This window comes from Colias philodice, chromosome 10, assembly GCF_061535455.1.
Source record: "Colias philodice isolate Cphi_HAF_F1 chromosome 10, ilColPhil1 Martin Lab GWU primary, whole genome shotgun sequence".
NCBI classification, from domain to species: domain Eukaryota; kingdom Metazoa; phylum Arthropoda; class Insecta; order Lepidoptera; family Pieridae; genus Colias; species Colias philodice.
Genome location: NC_143095.1, coordinates 6310524 through 6331754, shown reverse-complemented (window position 1 = coordinate 6331754; position 21231 = coordinate 6310524). Strand labels below are relative to the sequence as shown.

The window sequence follows — 21231 nt, the reverse complement described above, 5'->3', positions numbered from 1 at the left end:
CTCATAGGTGATAAGACCGCCCCAATAAATTTTGCTTTTGTATTTATGTAAGTAGTAAGGTTTCCCGTGTGTATAACAACATAACTGTATTGCAGTGTTAAATAAATGAATAAATAGGTATTATTGTTTTCTTCCTATGTTTTATTTAAAATTAAACATAATTTATCTATTACAAACAATAAGAAACACATTAAGGAACGGCTGAATTCACTTCGCTAATTGTTTTTATTAATACCCGAAAATGGTTTTAAGGAAAGTTAAAATTCACTTCTTTAATGTGAACAAAACTCTGTATAATGTCTGCTCCTTGGAATTAATCTTCTGTTTAAATGGTGTTTTAAGAAAATTATCGTTTTAATCCTGACGGCAATAATTATATTATCTTTCAAAGGTCTTTTACAATTATTGATTTATTAATAAATTAATATAATATTATTTGTAAATAACTAAAAATATTACACTTTCTAGAAAAAAATTAATTTTTACTGCATTAATTTACTAATAAATTCCTTGTATCAGTAATCAGTAATAATCAGTCATATTATATATAAATTCTTATAAAAACATAGTTATATTTTCTATCGTCAAATTATTTTTGCCAAATTGGCCCCAATGAAATTTTACCCACTGTATCAAATATCAACGTACTGTTAATCATAGCTGAAGGCAATGTTTCTATCGAGTGTATTAACAAGTCCGAAATAATGCCCGGCTGAAATTGGATATACGCGCCTCACAAACAATTCAGGTGAATTTCTAAATAAATGAACATATCAAATCACCGTTCAAGTAGACGCTTCTGTTTTTTGTTTACTTGTTATCAACATATGCTTATTGGCTTCTTCAATTAATAGATAGTGTACTTTTAATGCAAAATTGTAGTTTTTTGACGGTTAGGACGTTTTCAATTTATTTTAAGGAACAGCATGAAACTGAAATGGCTTATAAAGTACAATTTAGTAGTCACTGAACAACAAATAAAAAGTTTTTCTTTTCTTATGATAGCATTAACACTTTCTTGCAATCACAGGCTTTGTTAGAATATTTTTAGGAATTCCTTGAAACCAAAAATTCTTCATAGCACGAGGAACTAGTATAAAACTTTACAGCGATTTATATGAACGAGTGTGGGGACGAGACACCTGTGACCAACTTTGACATCAGTTCCTTAACTTTAGAATTGCTTTTGAATACAGTGCTAGCTGGAAGCCCAAGACATATGCAATTTAGATTCATAAAGTTGAACACGGTTAAGAGTTTACGAAAGTTCTTACTAGCGAACAAACTCTCTGAGTAATTTAGAATCAATCATGTGCAATTCAACAAGTTTTCTGGTAAAAATAGCTTGTAAAGACTTGGTAAAGATACGTGAATTTCAAAATGTGGGCTATTTACGTAAAGGGCTATATTATGTTCTCCGTGTATACCTTTCTATTACAGACATTGTTTAGAGTACAATGTATTACAATAAATGCGGAAATTTCAGTAATATATATATTAATACAGTACATTTTTGCATATTGAACATATTCAGGAAGAATCAATTACTTTGAAGTTAAATTAATCAAAATATAACATACCTAAATTTTAACAAAGTTGTCACAGATCAACCATGAGTTACAAACATCATTGTTTTAGCAGAAAGAAATTAAGAACGATTGCGTGCCATTCTATGCAGTAATTTTCAATTTAAGGAAGATTCAAAATCCTTTTATATAGCTAGAACCAATCCCAGAACCATAACAAACATAGAATCCATACTAATATATTATAAACTAGCGGTCCGCCCCGGCTTCGCCCGTGGTACGTGTTTACGTTTTCTCTACATAAGAACCATCCTCGTACTTCCAGGAATATAATAAAAAAAGAATTATCGAAATCGGTTCAGCCGTTCTCGAGTTATGCGCTTACCAACACATTTTGCGATTCATTTTTATATATAAAGATGTGAAAGTAACTCTGTCTGTCTGTCTGTTACTCAATCACGCCTAAACTACAGAACCAATTTTCATGAAATTTGGTATGGAGATATTTTGATACCCGAGAAAGGACATAGGCTACTTTTTATCCCGGGAAAATGACGCAATCCCGGAAATCCCACGGGAACGGGAACTACCATACGGGTTTTTCTTTGACTGCGCGGGCAAAGCCGCGGGCGGAAACCTAGTATTATATATTTTAATCAAAAACACAATCATCGTCCAATATATCGGTACCATAGAGAAAACCATTATGTATAGAATGTAACGTCATTTGATAAAGTGTGATAAATAAGTAATTTGCTCTGAATGGCAGAAATGGAATTCATGTTGGACAAAAGGAATTTCACACTAAATTATGTCGAAAATTTATTTATGGCGGACATCGTATGTTCGCGTATAGCTATTATAATATATCCCATAATATCACTACAGAGTTTAAAGCAAAGTCGCTTCTCGCGTCTATCGCAATGTGTCTAATATGTATGTATAGGTACTTAGATCTTTAAAACTGTTGAACGGATTTTAATGCAGTTTTTTTTCATTGATAGAGTGATTCAAGAGGAAAGTTTAAGTACATAATTTATTAGGTTTTAGACAAAGCAGGTGAAACCGCGGGCGGATACCTAGTATTGCGTAATAGATATGAATAATGACTAATTAGCAACTAGGATAATCGATAGGAACATGAATGATTTATAACTTCTAAAAATCTACAGATAAGATTAGTACTGTTATTATGATAAATGTAATTAGTGGGCGGATGGTACTATGTTAACAATATGTTTGATAAGAGATAATCGGCAACGCAACACCTATCATATTACTCATGTTATGTTCGTACTATTGATAAATAATTAATAACTTTCCAAGTACCTCTTTACAGATGTTTAAGCTACAGAATTACAACGTATATTTCTAATTGTATTGTATAGTTCTCATGAGCATCCCACAATTTTGATAAGATGATATAATTTACGAGCCCCGTTATTTATGAAATTTTGGGTTTTTCATTCTTTGATGACATACTATACTCTGTCCATTATATTATTTGCTTTTTGACAGCCTATGAAGGATTGTATTGTCTATGTTAAAATGTCATACAAATAATTATTGTACTTCATGGACAGGCCCCGCCCACTTAGTGATGTCTACAAAGAATTATTCAATGATGGGTCGATAGATTATAATAATCGATAGAAATACTCTGTAAAATGTATCCGATACAGAAAAACTGTTCTATTATGTTATAGATATAATTTAAACATAAAGACAACTAAATTGTAAGATAGAAACCAATAAATATGTAATAAAATATTAGTTTAGTTTCGTTTTAACATAAAATGCATAGATATGTGGTCTTATTATTACATATCTTATTAGTATGTTTACGTTGAAATTATTATTTACGTACCTGATTCGATTTATGATATTATTTTGAATTTATAATTGAAATGGTATCACAATCGATAATCTTTTGTACATCACTTCTGGTATCACCCGTCGAGCTGTCAAAAAGCAATTCTTATAGTGGACAGACTTTAAAATAATCATATTATAATCACGCGCATTTGTTTCTATTAGATACATTCTGAGTGATAAAAAAAACTAATTACATTTTTTGACTTTGTTATGTTATTTAAGTATGTTTTACGTAAAAGTCAAATCCAAAAGTTTCATTGAGCATAGTATACTTACCTGTATAAAAGAAACATCAATTTATTTAAAAACATGTTTTATTACAAAGTATTACAATCGCCTAGACATTAGATGAACTCAGTGCAAAATAAGATATTTTAAACATAGTATGTATACAATTATACAAAATTATAGTCAAGGCTCGTTAAAGTTTTTGATAGTTTAGGATAAAAACGCTGGGTTGTCATAAACAGTGCTACGTTCGTCTTCAGTTATGGCCACTGCAGGTTTCCATTCCTCTGTCGGTGTGAAGAGATCTTTTCCTCTCTGTAAAACAATAATAATATCATAAAAATTCGTAATTAGCAGAAATTTAACTAGGTATAGGTCAAAAGATAATGTTTAGCTATTATTCAACAAGGGTCTTTTGATGAACAGTCTAACAAATATAATATTTTAAATTGTGTTATACCCTCATAGGAGGCCCGTGTTCCAGCAGTGGGAACGTATATGGGCTGATGATGATGATGTTAGAATAATTCACGCTTATAATTTGTTCATATTCTTTAATAATTCAGGCAATTCGATTTCAAATTCAAATGTTGAATTTAAATGTTATTTGCATACAATTTATTGGTTCTATCAGTATAGATCTGAATAAAGCAGATAATTATATACTGTTTATAACTTTATACACAATCGTATGATTATTATGTAGTTACCTAAAGCTACGTTAATTGATTATTTATCCCGGATTTGATCCCGGATTTTATAGCAATTCTATGCTTTACTCTGTAATATTTAGTATTGAAATCCTTTGGCAATTATTTTCCATTATATTTTAGTGTATATATATAGTGTCTATAACTATTTATTTCCTAGAAAATATTTTACAGTACTGGTCTTAGCGTAATACATGGGACATGATACATTTTAAATCATCGTGAACTGCTGCATGACTAAAACTTTCAGATTCAGAACATTTTCTATTTGAACTAGATCACGATGCCTATTTATTTTTAAATGCTTATCCTCTATGCCTCAAATAGGTAAACGCTGACAGCGAGGGAACTCTTATGATACAAAATGAACATATTGTAACTAATACATAATTATTAAGCAATAAATAAATAAATAAAAATCATTTATTGAGTAACAATACATTGACATAAATTATACAAACTCGACGATCGCCTCAACTAGGTATAAACCTGTGCTAGAGACGACCGACAATAAATAGTAATATCTAAAAAATCAAATCACTTACATATCCTTTACAGAAAGCATACGCAATTCCCGCTGGGAAGAACATAACAGTTGATAAGCCCACAGCCCATCCTAGTAAATCAGCGAACAGCGGGAACTCGTAATCTCCATAAGACGGTGATGTCCAGTCAATGAACACGAAGATAAACACGGCCTGTATAAGAACCTCATTGTATATTTTTTTTTAATTAAACTTTTTTAGGCGCGTTGAGAGTAAAATTTCAAGGTCTCGTTATGGCAATACCGTCACGTCATGGATAAGGCGACGATTTTGGTATCTTACCAAAGAAGTTTTACTTCTGACACCTGTGCTCGGCACTCACGCTCATTTTATGTAAATAAAATAATTCACTTTTCGTAACTATCGTTCCAAAACAGCCTCTACTGCTACGGTTGAAAAATTTATATTTCAAACAACAGAAAAACTATAGCGCAGAGACCTTGTGGTTTCCCTCAACTCAATGTTTTTAACGACTTAATCAGAGCAGCTGCAGCGGCTGAACAGCAGCCTTACATTTCTTACAACCGCTACAATAACAGATCCAAGTAATTCCAACTAAATCAATACACACTCGTTGTCTTTATATCTCTTTTCACGAGTTAAACAAACAATTGAAATGCGAATCCGAATTATACACACGTGAGCATTTGAAGATCATCCTTATTTATTGCATTTTTCGCTAGCGTATTTACTCACTCACATTTTCCGATCGCATTGAATTTTATGAGTAAGGATATTTGAAGGATTTGAACTGGTATTGAATGATTTATATGAGTAGGTATATGTAATACAGAAAATATTTTTCTTAGCTGTTTGATGGTTTTTTCGGTGCTTTGGAACTTTTTTCTCTACCAAAAACGGATAAGGGAACTAATTCATTTCGATTTGTAAAATAAAAATATTATATTTAAGAATCATGTATAATTATATTTATAAATCAATCACGATAAAAAATCACATTATCCTTTGAACACGGAAGATTAAGATTTATTGTATTATAGTATATAGATTATGTTATTGTATTCTTCCGTATTTTAATTTTTAAATTATCTATTTTAGAAAAACGTCATCAGCAAATTGACAAATAACCACTTTTTCAATTGCTCATTTCGTAAAGACGTCAAGAAGAGAGGGAATGCCACAAAGCTGCTAAGAAACTGGATTTTCTGCGTTTGATTAATTAAAAGTTTTATAAAATAATAATGCTATGACGTCATAATAAACTTACCAAGCTCGCAACGGGTATTGTAACCGTCCAGACAGCTCGCCAATAGAAACCGAGGACCTTATTGAACTTCATGTTCATAGTTTCCAAGTCCTTCATCGCTCTATTGATGCCATAGCTCCAGGATACGGCTGTGCTCTGTTAAATTAACATTATTAAAGCATAGGAATATTATCACTTTTAATTCTTTGGTACGAGCAACTAGTTATTGGCAAGATAAGAGGTAATGTTTGATTAGTTTTATCTATCCTAGTCAATATCCTAGTATTATGAAAGGCCAACACTTGTGAATTGAGGTTGAGGTTATAAGGTAAATTCGGAATATACTAAACTGATTTTCCAAACTATTTAACTATAACAATATTATATTTACTATCCCGGGTCATCCCACGAAAAGCCGAAATAAGTGGCTAGTCTCTATCTAAACTACACTTACCTCAGCAATACCAATAAGAAGAATAGCCCAAGAGGCGGTGTTCCAATCCAGAATGGTGAAGAGATAGACACCACCACTGAAACACATGGGTAGGCCGAGCAGAAAACAAGAGAAGCATGTGAAAGCTGTCACCTGAAAAGGAAACATCAATTTAAATTCGTAATTAGACCTCCAAATCGATTACGATTCGATTTGTTATTGTTGTAGTTGGAAACCTAGAGAAAACAAGAATAAAATGATAGTGGACTATAATAAATAGGAACATAGTATGAATAAATAAGGAATAAATAGATATACAAAATAAGGTATTTGTAAAGGTGAAGAATATAACCAATTTGGAAATCGTTATAAATGAAAAAGGAACGTCGACTTTCATAATAATATAGCACCTTACTTGGTTACAAGTGAAAATATATTTTCACTCCATAAAGACTTTTAGAATATTTTCATATTCAATAGGCTTTCGTACATTAAATATAATCAGAGATGGAATGTTCTCGTAAATCCTCTTTCTGTTACCATGGAAAGTTTCGTGAGCGAGAAAGATTGATTGTCCATTTCACTCAAGTGGAACATATTTGGAGCGACAGATAGTACTGGATATGGAAATCTGATCCTTTTGTTACCGTTGACTGTGTCACTTGGTCCTAAGCTTCATATAAAGAGGATTTACCGGCGATCTTTAGAGTTTAGGCCGGAATCCGATAGTGTCCCTGATAGCTTATTTAACACGTTTACTTTCATATATATTTTGGACAAAATTTGGAATTCTAAGTGACAGATAAGATAAATAGCATATCCATCATTCATATAAATGCAGAACTCATTATTCATCTTTATTCATTATCAATTTTTTTCTTAATTGATATAATAATATGTGCTAATTGTACGCGAACAGGTCGTTATTTACGTATATAACTTATTTTGGTATGTAAGAAAGAAAGCTATAGTCTCTCTAATATAAAATTATACAAATAATAGTATTTACCATCCAATATCTCTTCCTCAGGAAAGGCCATTGGTCAACGATAGCTGTGTTAATGGCCTCTATACCAGCGAACTGGCAACCCAATCCAAGGACGAATAACATGAAGAAGAAGAGGATACACCATAGCTGTGGTATCGGCATTTGCAGCAGCGCCTCTGGGTATGCCACGAAGGCCAACCCTGGGCCTTGGTCAGCGACATCTGTGAAATAAAATATGTTAGCATATATATTGACAAAAATATCATCTACATTGTAACCAATTTATTGTAGAAACTATTGTTAATTTGTGAATATTTTTGCCTTTATGGACCTGTATGTCCTGTAGGTACAAGATACGAAGAATTTTAATTTATTATCGCACAATAATAACACAATCTATCTATCTATACCCTACTACTATTATAAAGGCGAAAGTTTGTAAGGATGTATGGATGTTTGTTACTCTTTCACGTAAAAACTACTGAACCAATTACAATGAAATTTAGCACACATATAGAGGGTAACTTGGATTAACACATAGGATAGTTTTTATCCCGGAAATCCCATGGGAACGGGAACTATGCGGGTTTTCCTTTGCAAACGCGGGCGAAGCCGCGGGCGGAAATCTAGTAAATAATAATTGTGCTTATGAATCCATCCACTAAATTATTCAAGAAATCTTCATTTTACACAATATATTTTTTATTTTTTACTTTAAGTTGCTCTGTAAAAAAACAACTATAGAAATGTTGTAAATTGTGTAGCATATAAAGCTTCCGCTATTCATGTTTTAATATTGTGAGATAACGAGCATGTGCTTCTGTTATATTTGATACAGATCTCTTGAACTTTGATCCTTAAAAGCGTGAAAAGTATGCGCTTTCACTTTGTTAAAATACGGTTCTCAAAGCAAGGAGTAAATCAACATTTCATTGGAATGCTATAAACGATAATTAAGACACAATGAAACAAAGAACTCTGCAATACATTTAACAAAAATAAAAGTGTTAAACGTAATGTGGTAAATAGGTAGATCAGAAAGATATTATGAATTCAAACAAATCTAATAAGCAAATCAGAAACGCAAGCATATTTACGTGTTCTTGTTAAAATCTAATTCATTGTGTTCTTTCGATGCTAATATTATGATTATATAACAAAAACAATAGCGTAAAGACTATGTCTAATTGTACAGGTATGAGTGGAAAAGGCTTTAGTATGACTTTCAACAGTCGACACAATGCAAAAGGCTACACTAGTGAATAGATTCCCCTTTTATCAATTCCATCTCGTTATCGAAAGTCCTGACATCCAGACACCGGCAGGCTCGTGTGTCTATCGAGTGTTTTTGAGCTTACATACTGAGAATGAACCAATTTGATCCTTTTGTTTTTAATTTTTTTGTTACTTTATGAAACAATGGTGGTTATAAGCTGAGTGCGTTGGTAGATAGGTCATGTCTCACAATTAAAATATCATTCACAAGCTAAACTAAATGCACTTTTGTTTTAAAAAAATAACAACCTATATCGTAACCATAATTATTTCGTCAACAAATCAATTTGAAGAATGTAAATATAACAATATTTTACCAAATAATATTTTACTTCTATTGGGAATAGAAGTAAAATATTATTTGGTTTGGTTTGAATGACGTTTGAACATAATACATACGTCAGTATATAAAAATTTGTATGTTACAGCTGATTATATTGCCATAATCTGGGTTACTGATAGGAATCACCTTATTTATTATACCTACCATCACTTCAACAGATGTTTTAGTTATGACAATGCTTACAATATCATAGATAACGTGTCATTTCGATGTTCATATGATAACAACATAAATTAATTATCAAAATTGTTATATCACCTAATAACAATCAAGATAGCAATATCATTAGATATTATTTTCGTTTTCGAGCAAAATCATTTATGTTATTATTTTACTACTAATTAGTCTTAGATTACTTTTATTAATTGTTCTTATAAATATCCATTTGATATATTACGATATTAGTCGTCACAAATCATATAATCATAAATCAAATATTTTCTTCACTATATTAATTACTTTCTGAACTTTTACTTTACAATGTTATATTGATGTTAAACCTTGTGTTAAATAGATATATTGATGTCAAGTGTCAAGCAATCACTTTACTTACTATATTTAAAATCAAAAAGTTATCAAAATACATTATTTTATTATATTGGTTTCTTAATTGTGATATGTATTTTGTATAGGCAAGCAGGGGCAATTAAGAGAAAGCAGCTAGAATTGGGCTCGATTTGCACAAATAATTCTGTGGTTTTAATTTCATACCGTACTCTAACAGTCTAACTCAAATAAAATAAAGTATTAAGTATGTTTAATCGCGCTACACACGCGTTGATCAACTATACGCACAGCAATACGTTCTTGTGCACTCCGCAAACAAATCAACGTAACGTTGTTTCACCCTCCCATTGTAACTTGTTAAAAGCCAATCGGACTATTATAATTACTATTGTATTCGTCTCAAGTACTTTAATACGATTGTTCTCGTGTCGTTGTATATTATACTAGCTGTGCTCCGCGGTTTTACCCGCAAAGCTCCGATCCTGTTCGTCTTAGCGTGATGATATAATATAGACTATGGCTTTTCTCGATAAATGGGCTATCTAACACCGAAAGAATTTTTCAAAGAGGACTAGTAGTTCCTGGGTTTAGCGCGTTCAAACAAACTCTTCAGCTCTTCACTCGCACTGCTCCGCTCCTGTTGGTCTTAGCATGATGACATATTATAGGCTATAGTCTTTCTCGATGAATGGGCTATCTAACCAGTAGTTCCTGAAATTAGCGCGTTCAAACAAACAAACTTTTCAGTTTTATAATATTGCTGATAGATAATGAAACATTACTATTACGTACCATCAACACTGACTCCCATCAACTGAGCTTGAAACCCGAGCACAGAGAAGATCGCGAACCCAGCATATATTGACGTCATGAAGTTCGTGAAACACACAAATACTGCGTCAAAATGACAGTTATTTGTGAATTTGTTGTAAGAAGCCAATGTCACGAGGGACCCACAAGCCACTCCGAAAGAATAGAATGTCTAAAAACAATATCATAGTTAATACCTCAGATAAACATAAAAATATACAAAAATAGTTATCAGTAATTCGTCTGCCTATTGACCTATTTAAATTTGAAACGTAGGCTGCAGCATGATTTATGAACCGTAAACATGATTTCGCAATTTTCATATTTGTAAAATAAAAACAAAAAATGATACGAATATGGCCAAGTATTTATATGGAGCCTTATAGCCTTCACTTTACCAAAAACCAAATACTCGTGTTTAGGAAAATCGTATAAAATATTGCCCTTTTCTACAAATTACCTGAGAAGCAGCGTCGCCCCAGACTCGAGCATCGAGTAATGTCTCCCACTTGGGTGATAGGTAAAAAATAATGCCCTCACTTGCGCCTTCCAATGTTACACCCCTGATCAGAAGTGCTGTCAACATTACGTAGGGAAAGAGTGCAGTGAAGTACACAACCTTGCCTGCTGATTGTACACCCTGGAAAAGCTTATTTATATTAGCCCGTATCAGTATAATTTAGATTAATTCAAGAAATGGAAATAATAAGGACAAGAAACAACGTGAATAAAAAGCGTCAAATTATTTTAACTCTAAATTCAAATACATGTTGGAAACTCAAACAGAGAGCGTGTGAAGTGTCTACGTCAAATTAATTAACCCTTGATACACTCCATTCTGTGTTTTAACTAATCACTATCTAGTTAATTACTTGCAAAGCTTAATTAAATTCACAGAACTAAGTGAAATATTCAATTGTTACTTTTTTCTACTTCATATATTTTCTTTAATAATTCGTGGGTGGACTCTTTCTTGCAAAAACAACAGACCAGACCAGAATTATGCTGGAATTTTACATGCAGAAAGATTATGATGTAAAATAAAATATAGGTTATATTTTATCTGCTTCTATAGTAGGCCATAAGACGAAGTTTCATAATCTTACCTTAATAACACACAAGAAAGCAATGAACCAGCAAGCAAACAGACACCCAACTAAATGCCATTGAATTGATCCCCAGTTCGACCAAGACGAATCGCCTCTACCGAGTACACGTTCGCTGAAAGAATTTATTTATTTATTTATTTATTTATTTATAATAAGGTAATAAAATAATACAAATAAATATAATTTCCTATACATGCTTAATTATTTTATATCTGAATTTTATTACAAACAAATTATATCACTATTGAGCTACTCCGAATATTATTGGCTATATATTATCATATTTTAAATGTGCTATTTGTTGCCTAAGTGACTTATTTTGTATTAAAGGATGTCGTTGAATATTAATCTTATTTAAAAAAGAATTAATTTCTATAAATGAAATTTTCAAGTAATTTGTAGAAGTTAAGGGAAATTCATGTCACGTAAAGTGTTTAAGCTTTGGAACGATTTACTAACTGTACAGTGCAAGAATACGGCGCCGCTGGCATCTTAAAGAAATGGGACTATGTCTACATGACTGATTGGTCTAGAGATAAAAGTGTAGTTTAAGCTAGATAAAGAGTTCTCTAGTTGAAATACGAGGAAAAATATTTGGCAATTTCAATTTTGCGGCTAATAAATTCAAAAGTGATGAAATTTTGAGCCATGATGATCATGTATACTATTATTTATTATAAAAATTTCGTAGTAAAGTTATAAAAGCAAAAGCTAATTCAATATAACATACTTATAGTATTCTTCCGCTGCAATAATTCTGGTCACATTGGTGTACCAAGGAATAGTTTCATTGCCGTCCAAACATTGTTTTCCGTCATACGGTTGAAAGCCGCTTAAAGTACAAATGTCTCCAATACTCATACAATCACGTAAATAATAAGTGAGGTCTGAAGCAAGGCCGGTATTATTTTCTCTACACTCCGAGTCGTACTTTCCACTGTAACAATCTGTAAAACAAAAGCGAAATTAGATTATATTTCAACTCTATATTATTCTTATTCCGCTCTTTTTATTTTTATATTTGCTTGAAATACAATACTGTAGACGAAATGTCTCCGCTTTAGGGTTAACATTCTAGGGCACATCTCTGGAAGTAACTAATTTATTAATAGACTTTCTTGGCAGAATACTAATCAACGAACTCTGATGTCATCGAACAATCAAATGAAATACGTGAAATGTATAAAACATACCTATTCTAAACTAGGTACTAAAAATAGGTCCGCGAATATGGAAGAAAAGGCAAGAAATTAATTAATGTTACGCCTGTGATTAGTGATTAAACCAAAATCATAAACACATAAAGAAAACAAAATATGAATCTAATTCATGCTAATATATTTTAGAAAATCTTTTAAAAGCCATCTGTCGCCTACTTATAAATCCTCATTTTATTCTTATTAACCATAAAATATGCCATATGAGTCGTAAACTCATGGAATTCTGCGTGAAATGATGGACAATTAATGTCTTCATATAAAGGTTTGATAAGGAATCATTTTCATATACTTTAGTACCTTGAATGATATGCCTTTACGAGTATAATATACTGGGGAGTCATAAAATTTACGGCTTTACACAAGGACTGCATCACGAGGCTGTATAAAGGGGTGATTTATTCCTTAAATTTTGAAGTCAATTGCGATAAAAAATTTATTTGAAAACGGCGATAAATGTCATGAGCACCTGCTGATAATTTGAGCTTACAAAGTTATAATTTAGTCAGAATTGGAAGTAAGTTATAATTTAGTCAGAAATGGAAACTCTCTTAAGAATCAAATCGAGCTACATCCAGACGGTGCACAATATTATCGTTTGAATAAACATAAAATAGTAATAAATAATAAATATATCCTTTACTTGAACAATTAGGGTATTTTATCAAACAAAAAGGTATTGGGATAAGAACCGAGTTTCAAATATGAGCTTAAAAAATGATTAAATTCAATAAATAGTTTTTAAAAATACTTACAATCAGTGTTGTACGCATTGTCACATGATCCCCATCCCAAGTCACCAACGATCGAGACAGCCGTGTAGAATAAAGTCCACGCCACAATTATCATGTAATATATCGATATAATAGTAATCACGACCAGTGTACAATATCCCACACCAGAGAAAAAAGGACCAATAGATGAAAATGACTTCAAAGGTCCCAATGCAGTGAACTGGCCAATGTACAGTTCCAAGTAGAATATCGGGAGTCCAATGAGGATTATCATCAAGAAGAATGGTATCAAAAATGCACCTGAAATAAGGATAATGTTATTCAGTAAATTATTGGAATTTTCTGCGAGTAAGTATAATATATTTTTATATTTTACACAGCCTAGCAAGCCCTATTGGACTTTTCTTTTCTATCGCAAAATTATTAAATTAATAAAAATTCATTCTAAAATCATTTTTAAAATCCATTATTCATTAACTAAATTGAAAACCAAATAAAGACCGCCACAACCTCATTCAATCGGCTGCCACAAAAATGTGTCCGCCATTCTTCACGTTTCTAGAACGTTCCAGCATGAGCTACGAATACTGTCTTACCGCCGCCATTCCTATAGCACAGGTAGGGGAATCTCCACACGTTCCCCAAGCCGACCGCGTAGCCAAGACACGCTAGAATGAATTCCACTGGGCTGCCCCATGATGCGCGCTTCGGGGTCACCGAAGATGCATCGTCGGAGAACTGGCCTTTGTCGGTTGACTGCAAATATTCCATACATTACTCCTGGGATAGCGATACGCTTAGCTACTAGCACTAGCTTTCCGCCAGCGGCTTTGTCCTCTGTGTTTAAAACTATTATATATTGACCTTAAATTTCAAACGTTATTCAAGAATCAGAGAATCTATAAAAAAATCCACATTATCATTATTTTTTAAAGCTATAGCAAGCAGCGGAAAGTGACTTTGTTTAATGCCGTAAGACTATAAAAATCGTTCTATTATGATTTACCGAAAAATAACGCGTTAAAAAGTTAGTAGTATTTATTCTACGGATCACAATTTATAAACGGATTACAATCTCGCGAGATAGATTTTAATCTAACGGTATTCCCAACTTTACTATTACCTAGTGCACACTAAAAGTTTTGCGTTTCTGGCCACCCATAAATGTTTATATTACGAATGTTATATTTTTTTAACATATGAAGTCTCATAAGTTGAGGAGAAAAAAAATTTGGCGGAAAACGCTTGTCAATTTTTTTTTATCTCAAGTTGAAGTTCGTTGTCCGTAGCAAAAACGGAACTAACACGAAACAATTTTAGGGCGATGAGTTTTGATGATTTTAAAAGTTCGCTTTCTCCGAAAGTTTGCACTGCTCGCCTTTAAAATACTTTTGGGAGGGAAGCACCTCATTTGAGCACTTTAAGGCATTGATATGCTGAATTTCATCGCGGCCGTGTTTCTCTCCATGATGAAATTCGTGAAGGTCGACCCTCAACTGCGATCACGGAGGAAAATATGGCTACCGTCAGACGACTAATTTAAGAAAATAGCCATATCACTTATTAGAAGATTCGAGGACATTTGGGGATTGGTATGAGCCAAATTCAGAATATTTTACATGAACATTTCAAAGTTAGGAAGCTTGGTTGCCGGTGGATTGCTCCCAAACTCACTCCAGGACAAAAACGACATCGAGTAGATTAGTGTTAAGAAATGCTATTAAAGTACAATTACGGACATTCTAATGCCGTGTATAATATCGTAACAGGATATGTAATATGAATACATGGTTATATTCCAGAAAGAAAACACCAATATTCTTTGTGGGTGTTTGAAAGTGACAGCAAACCAACCAAATTGAGGCAGGCGATAAGGGTCGGCAAACAAATGATTGCATTATTTTTCTCTAAGACGAATCCTGTCTACACTATCCCACTTGAGCGACCAAAGACTGTTAATGCTGAGTGGTACACCACTATTTGTTTGCCCAATGTCTTAGAAAAAATAAGAGAAAAGCGACCTAGAAGTCGCATCTTGTTGCACTATGACAGTGCTTCGGCGCACACCGCGAACAAAACAAAGTCATTTTTGGCTTCTGAAAACATAGAGCACGTGACTCATGCCGCACGCAGTCCTAACCTAGCACCTTGCGATTTCTTCCTTTTCCCAAAAATCTATGATTCAATGAGTGGTTCGACATTTACGTGGCCCGAAGAGGCAGTGGTTGCTTTCAAACAGCACGCAGAAAACATACCCTCGGACCAATCGTCCTCATGTTTCCAGAAATGATTTGAACGGATGAAAAAGTGTTTTAAATGTAACAGAGAATACTTTAAAAAGTAGTAAATATAATATTAGACAAATAAATTGTTTTATTTATTAGTTACGCAAAACTTTCAGTGTGGCCCACGTACATAATAAACCTACCCTGGTTACTAACAGTATATTTCTGTGAAACTTTTCAACAAACTATTCTTCACAATTATTTTATTATTACGTATTTACATTTAATAAAGTGCTTATAAAGTCAAAAACAATCATTACACGATACTAATTTATTTTGTTGGGGAAAATAACTTTTACTTTGTATGTATTTTTATCCCTTCATGAGGAGTTTGTAGGAAAAACCCCCGTTCAACCGTTTTAATTTTAAAAGTTTTCAATTAATGAATATCGTCGGGAATCAATCGAACCATTATTCCAGAATAATTAATATCCAATACAACGAGATAAACTCCGTTCTCAAAAGTTGTTCCTAAATTTATAATAGAAACAGAGAGACAAATACATAGTTATTTATAATTCACGCTTTCATATCGACACAATAATTTTGGATATTTTTCTTTTTAAAGTTTTAAGCTATTGCATAGCTTCTATCGCAGGCCTTGAGCGCGAGGACCGAATCTAGAATTAATTCCGTAACGAAAAAACCTCACGCTCCCCACTCCGACGGGCGGAGGTGTGGCTTGAAGGCGTGCTATGCAATAGCTTTACCGCGGCAGTCCCCGAGTGCCACACGTCTTTTTATTAATTTTTTTTTAAAGTGAAACTTTTATTACATCGTCTCAAACTTTTTGGTCTGTGTAGCGCATGTCGCGTGTATCGCGGCTGCCGAGTAGGTATACCTACTCGGCAGCCGACCGTCACGCGACATGCACTACACAAAGCAGTGTTCGGAACCGTTCGAACAGTTTCACTTTTACCGTGGCTTCATAAAACCACACAACATTTTTTATTTACACTGTTTTAATTTTATCTCCGTTCTATGAGTAACGTACATAATATAGGTATTATATCAAAATACGATTTATGTTCCTTCGGATTACACTTTGCTACTTAGTAATATTAATTATCATAAGCTCTTGAATTATAAAAGGAAAATTCCTATGTAGACAACGCGACGTTTGTAATATACATTACAAGGTCGAAAATCTCTTCAAATTTCTAAATTGAAAACCGTTATGTGTTATGAAAAGTTATTTAATACCTGTCAGGATATTATTGTAGTATAAAGAAAAGGTATTCAAAATAAAACTATACTTAGGTATAAATTCCGAAAAATGTGTTTCGGATTTAACGAAAATTAAAAAATATATTTTGTTTCTGTACCTTGATATAAAACAATTCTTAATATAATTATTAATTTAAAGAATTAAAAATGACCTCTTTATCTATTAGTTGTCGACTAAAATAGAAAGAATTCTGCATTTTGCACAGATAACAAATTGTGATAATATTTGATGTATTTATTAGGTTTCAGCACTAAGTATTCAGCTCTGATACGGTGCAATAAACTGAAGAATTATTAGGTTCGTAGAAATAAAACATCTACAAATATTTGTTCATTTTTGTTGGAAGAAATTTGCCGGGCGACCTGGTTTTCGGGCGTCTATGTGGATTTAAAATTTGAAATATAAAATTAAAATCTACATGATTATTATTTATTTTTGTGTTAATTGAAATATTTTTTTTAGAGTAGGTATATTGATAGGTATTTTTAGAGTGATATTCTAATCTATACTTCTATACTAATATTATAAAGAGGAAAAGTTTGTAAGTATGTATGTAAGTATGTATGTATGTATGTATGGTTTTCACGCAAAAACTACTGGACCGATTTCAAAAATTCTTTCACCATTAGAAAGCTGCATCTTTACTGAGCAACATAGGCTATATTGCATTTTCAAAAAAATTAGAGATCCTTACCAAAAATGCAATAATGTAACCCAAGGTGTAAAAAAATCCTCAATAAAACTTCTGTCATCGCGTGCGCTGCGGAATCTATTGAAGATAGAACAAAAAAATGTTCTACAGTATTATAGAATGGATCAATATCTACAAGAAAGTCCGCGATACCATATATCCATCTTCAGTAGTTATGTTACTACAACAACTTTTTTACGTTTTCAAAGTAAATATAAGTGCCGACAGTAATCAACCCATGTTATCCATACACATATATTAATCCTTATCCCATTAAATGATGTTTTATTACAGACTGTTTCAATACCAGCAAAATACTTTTTAAATGAAAAGAATTGGATATTCCATTCAAAAGATATAACGAATTTGAAAGTGTCAATCTACAGAAAATAGTACGTATACTGTTCGAGCAGGCCGTAGTGCGGGGGTCACGGAGGAATTCTACCAATATGCGTCTTGACGGAACACAGTGGGGTTTTGGTCGGTAGGAATCCGAGATAACCCACGGCCCCTCCCCTGGAGGCCGTGGGTATCTATGAAAGATTTCCCCACTAAAACAAAAAAAAAAAGGCCGTAGTGTGGGACGGGGTAAAGGTGATTTTCATGTGATTAAAAATTAAACCTATAGTCCGACCTATAGTAGACTTTTCACTGTAACGATATCGCTATCTATGCGGGTGAAACCGCAGGGCATTGCTAGTAAGTTATAATTTATTGCATTGTCATAGGCTGATGACTGTTTTCGTTAGTAAAATTGGTAAAATAAGTAGATTTTATTTCTGAAAATATTAAAGTAATCAATGCTACATAAAAAAATGTGTGCGTGTACTAGTGTACACACGTAAGAAGTGAAACTTCTTTATGACCTTTTTTTTTCAAAAAATAATTTAGTATATGCAACTTTACAGAAATACGTCAAATCGCGCGTGGTAGGGATCAGAAAAAGATGGCGCGTAACGGAAAAATGTCACGCGTAACAAAAAAACGTTACACTAAATTTTTTCCAACCCCGATAAAGAAGTTTCACTTCAAAAAGAAGTTTATTTAATTCATATTAAAAACGAAACATATTATTTAGTGTTTATTTATTTATTTTTTTAGTTAAATTCTAAATATCAAATATTTTGATTAAAATAATTACGATTGCTATAGTTACAAATTATAGTAGGTATAATTGCTACTTATGTTATCTGATATTAATTACAAAATATGTATGATTCTCGGAAATATTTAGATAAATTTTAATTATGTATATCCGCTGGTACGAATTAAATTGAAACTTCATTTACGATAAGGCAATATCGGCTTTATTATAATGTACTTACAACAATTATTCGATTTATTTACGGAAGGAGTGTTTAATGTTTATGTTGAATTTAGGTATATATTAGTCGTATTAGTATTTTGAATAACTCATTTATAGATACAAAACATAGCAATGGAACATAGAAAAACAACCATATTAGAAGTTGGTAAATAAAAAGTGTTATAGTTACTTTCTATCTCCTTTCTTATGAAAATAAAAGTAGTATTATTTTTAAAAAAAATTTTTTGTAAAATTTTAACTAAATATTTCTTAATTAATAATTCTTAATTTAATATTAAGTTAATTACTCCTGCAACTGTAATAAATAATGACAATCATACATTGACTACAAAAAGCTAATACAAAACAGTGTGTTGCGTCAGTCATTTTCGTGTTATCTGCATACCTAAAAGCACTATACTTCATTATTATGCCATAATTAAAAACAATAAACTTGCCTCCTTCATAGAGTTATTTCCGTCAGCCATTGAAGAAAGCAAATCTTTGAATCTTCGTAGAACAGCAGAGGTGTCTTGTATATTGACATAGACGCGAGAGAAAACGAGCCGACGTTATATTTGCAATACTGTACGACTAATCTCATGACACCAGTGGAAATAACTGAACACAATCACCAAAATTACTTTTTTTATCAAATAATTCTGCAGATAAGAAATCAATAACGATCGACAAAATCAAATGCTAAAGAAATGCGCGTGTTATCTAGGCTTAAACAATTGCGTAATGAGATTAAGATTAAGATGTTCTGTACAAATATTCATTTTAACAAAACTATGAACACTACTTTGTTTAGCCGATTCCTGTAGGATAAAACAGTAAATAGAATTTTAGAGTAGGTACCAAAGCATACTTAGGTACTATTTAAAACTAGAAAACACGCTTACAATGTACAAAAATGTAGGATTTATGCAACATTATTACCAATTACATATATGTTCTTATTATCAGTTAACGATCTATGCGACATATCGATATCTGAATATGAGCGGTAATAATATCTCGAAAGGTAATAAAATCTGATTCATAGTAGGTACAAACGTTATTTAATAGTACCTAAATACCTTTGTTTTATAGTTTTAATTAATGGACAGTCCTACTTTTATAATTACCTATAGTTTGTTCTTCTTGTTCGCAAAAATATTATAATTAAGATAGCATGAAATTAAAAACAATGTTAAATTATAGTCTAGTTTTCATAGCGATGAAGAATTAAGTTAGTAATAAAATAACTAGTATGTAAAATATATACTTATATCATATTATCCTTCCTACTAATATTATAAATGCGAAAGTTTTTGAGGATGGATGTGTGTGTGTATGTTTGTTATGTTACCCTTTCACACAAATACTACTGAACTGATTACAATGAAATTTAGCACACATATAGAGGGTAACTTGGATTATGACATAGAATAGGTTTTATCCCGGAAATCCAACGGGAACGGGAACTATGCGGCTTTTTCTTTTAAAACGCGGGCGAAGCCGCGGGCGGGTAGCTATTATAATAAAGCTGAAGAGTTTGTTTGAACGCGCTATTCTCAGGAACTACTGGTCCGATATAAAAAAAAAATCTGTGTTAGATAGCCCATTTATCGAGGAAGGGTATATATCATCACGCTACGACCAACAGGCGCGGAGCACCGCGGGTGAAAACGCGGGGCGCAGCTAGTAACTACATAATAATAATTAGGCAATATAGGTAGTTATAAAAATGCATTACAATATACTTAATATTTGGGGGCTGGTCATTATTTTCACAGTTTTTGATATTATCTATAATTATAAATTATCTAGTAGATATAATTCACCGATAGAACTGATAAATTAGTTTTTATTAGATAATATAGTTAACTAATTGATTGTAATCGACTTTTATTATTAGAAAACCTAGATCTACGCAATAATTATTTATTATTGTTCAATCAATGTTTAATCTTTCCTTTCTTTATTTTGAGTGATGACGAATTATTATGACTTAATATGGAATTATATGTATAAATAACTAGCGGTCCGCCCCGGCTTCGCCCGTGGTACATATTTACGTTTTCTCTGCATAAATACCATCCTCGTACTTCAAGGAATATAATAAAAAAAGAATTATCGAAATGGGTTCAGCCACAGGGTTCAGCCGTTCTCGAGTTATGCGCTTACCAACACATTTTGCGATTCATTTTTATATTATAGATAACATGT

At 32.3% G+C, this 21231-nt stretch overlaps 1 protein-coding gene across 1 annotated transcript; it reads right to left on the bottom strand.

Annotated features, from left to right (window-relative positions):
- Positions 1–3720: 3720 nt before the first annotated feature.
- On the bottom strand, positions 3721–19620 carry LOC149485233 (sodium- and chloride-dependent glycine transporter 1-like). Its single transcript, XM_089700004.1, has 12 exons — positions 19476–19620; positions 14104–14263; positions 13529–13807; positions 12287–12503; positions 11554–11668; positions 10908–11087; positions 10430–10619; positions 7534–7733; positions 6546–6677; positions 6113–6247; positions 4885–5037; positions 3721–3944 (listed from the first exon to the last, which is right to left on the bottom strand). Exons 1-12 carry the CDS (start codon positions 19503–19505, stop codon positions 3840–3842), a joined length of 1896 nt encoding a protein of 631 aa, XP_089556130.1. The 5' UTR covers positions 19506–19620; the 3' UTR covers positions 3721–3839.
- Positions 19621–21231: the final 1611 nt, after the last annotated feature.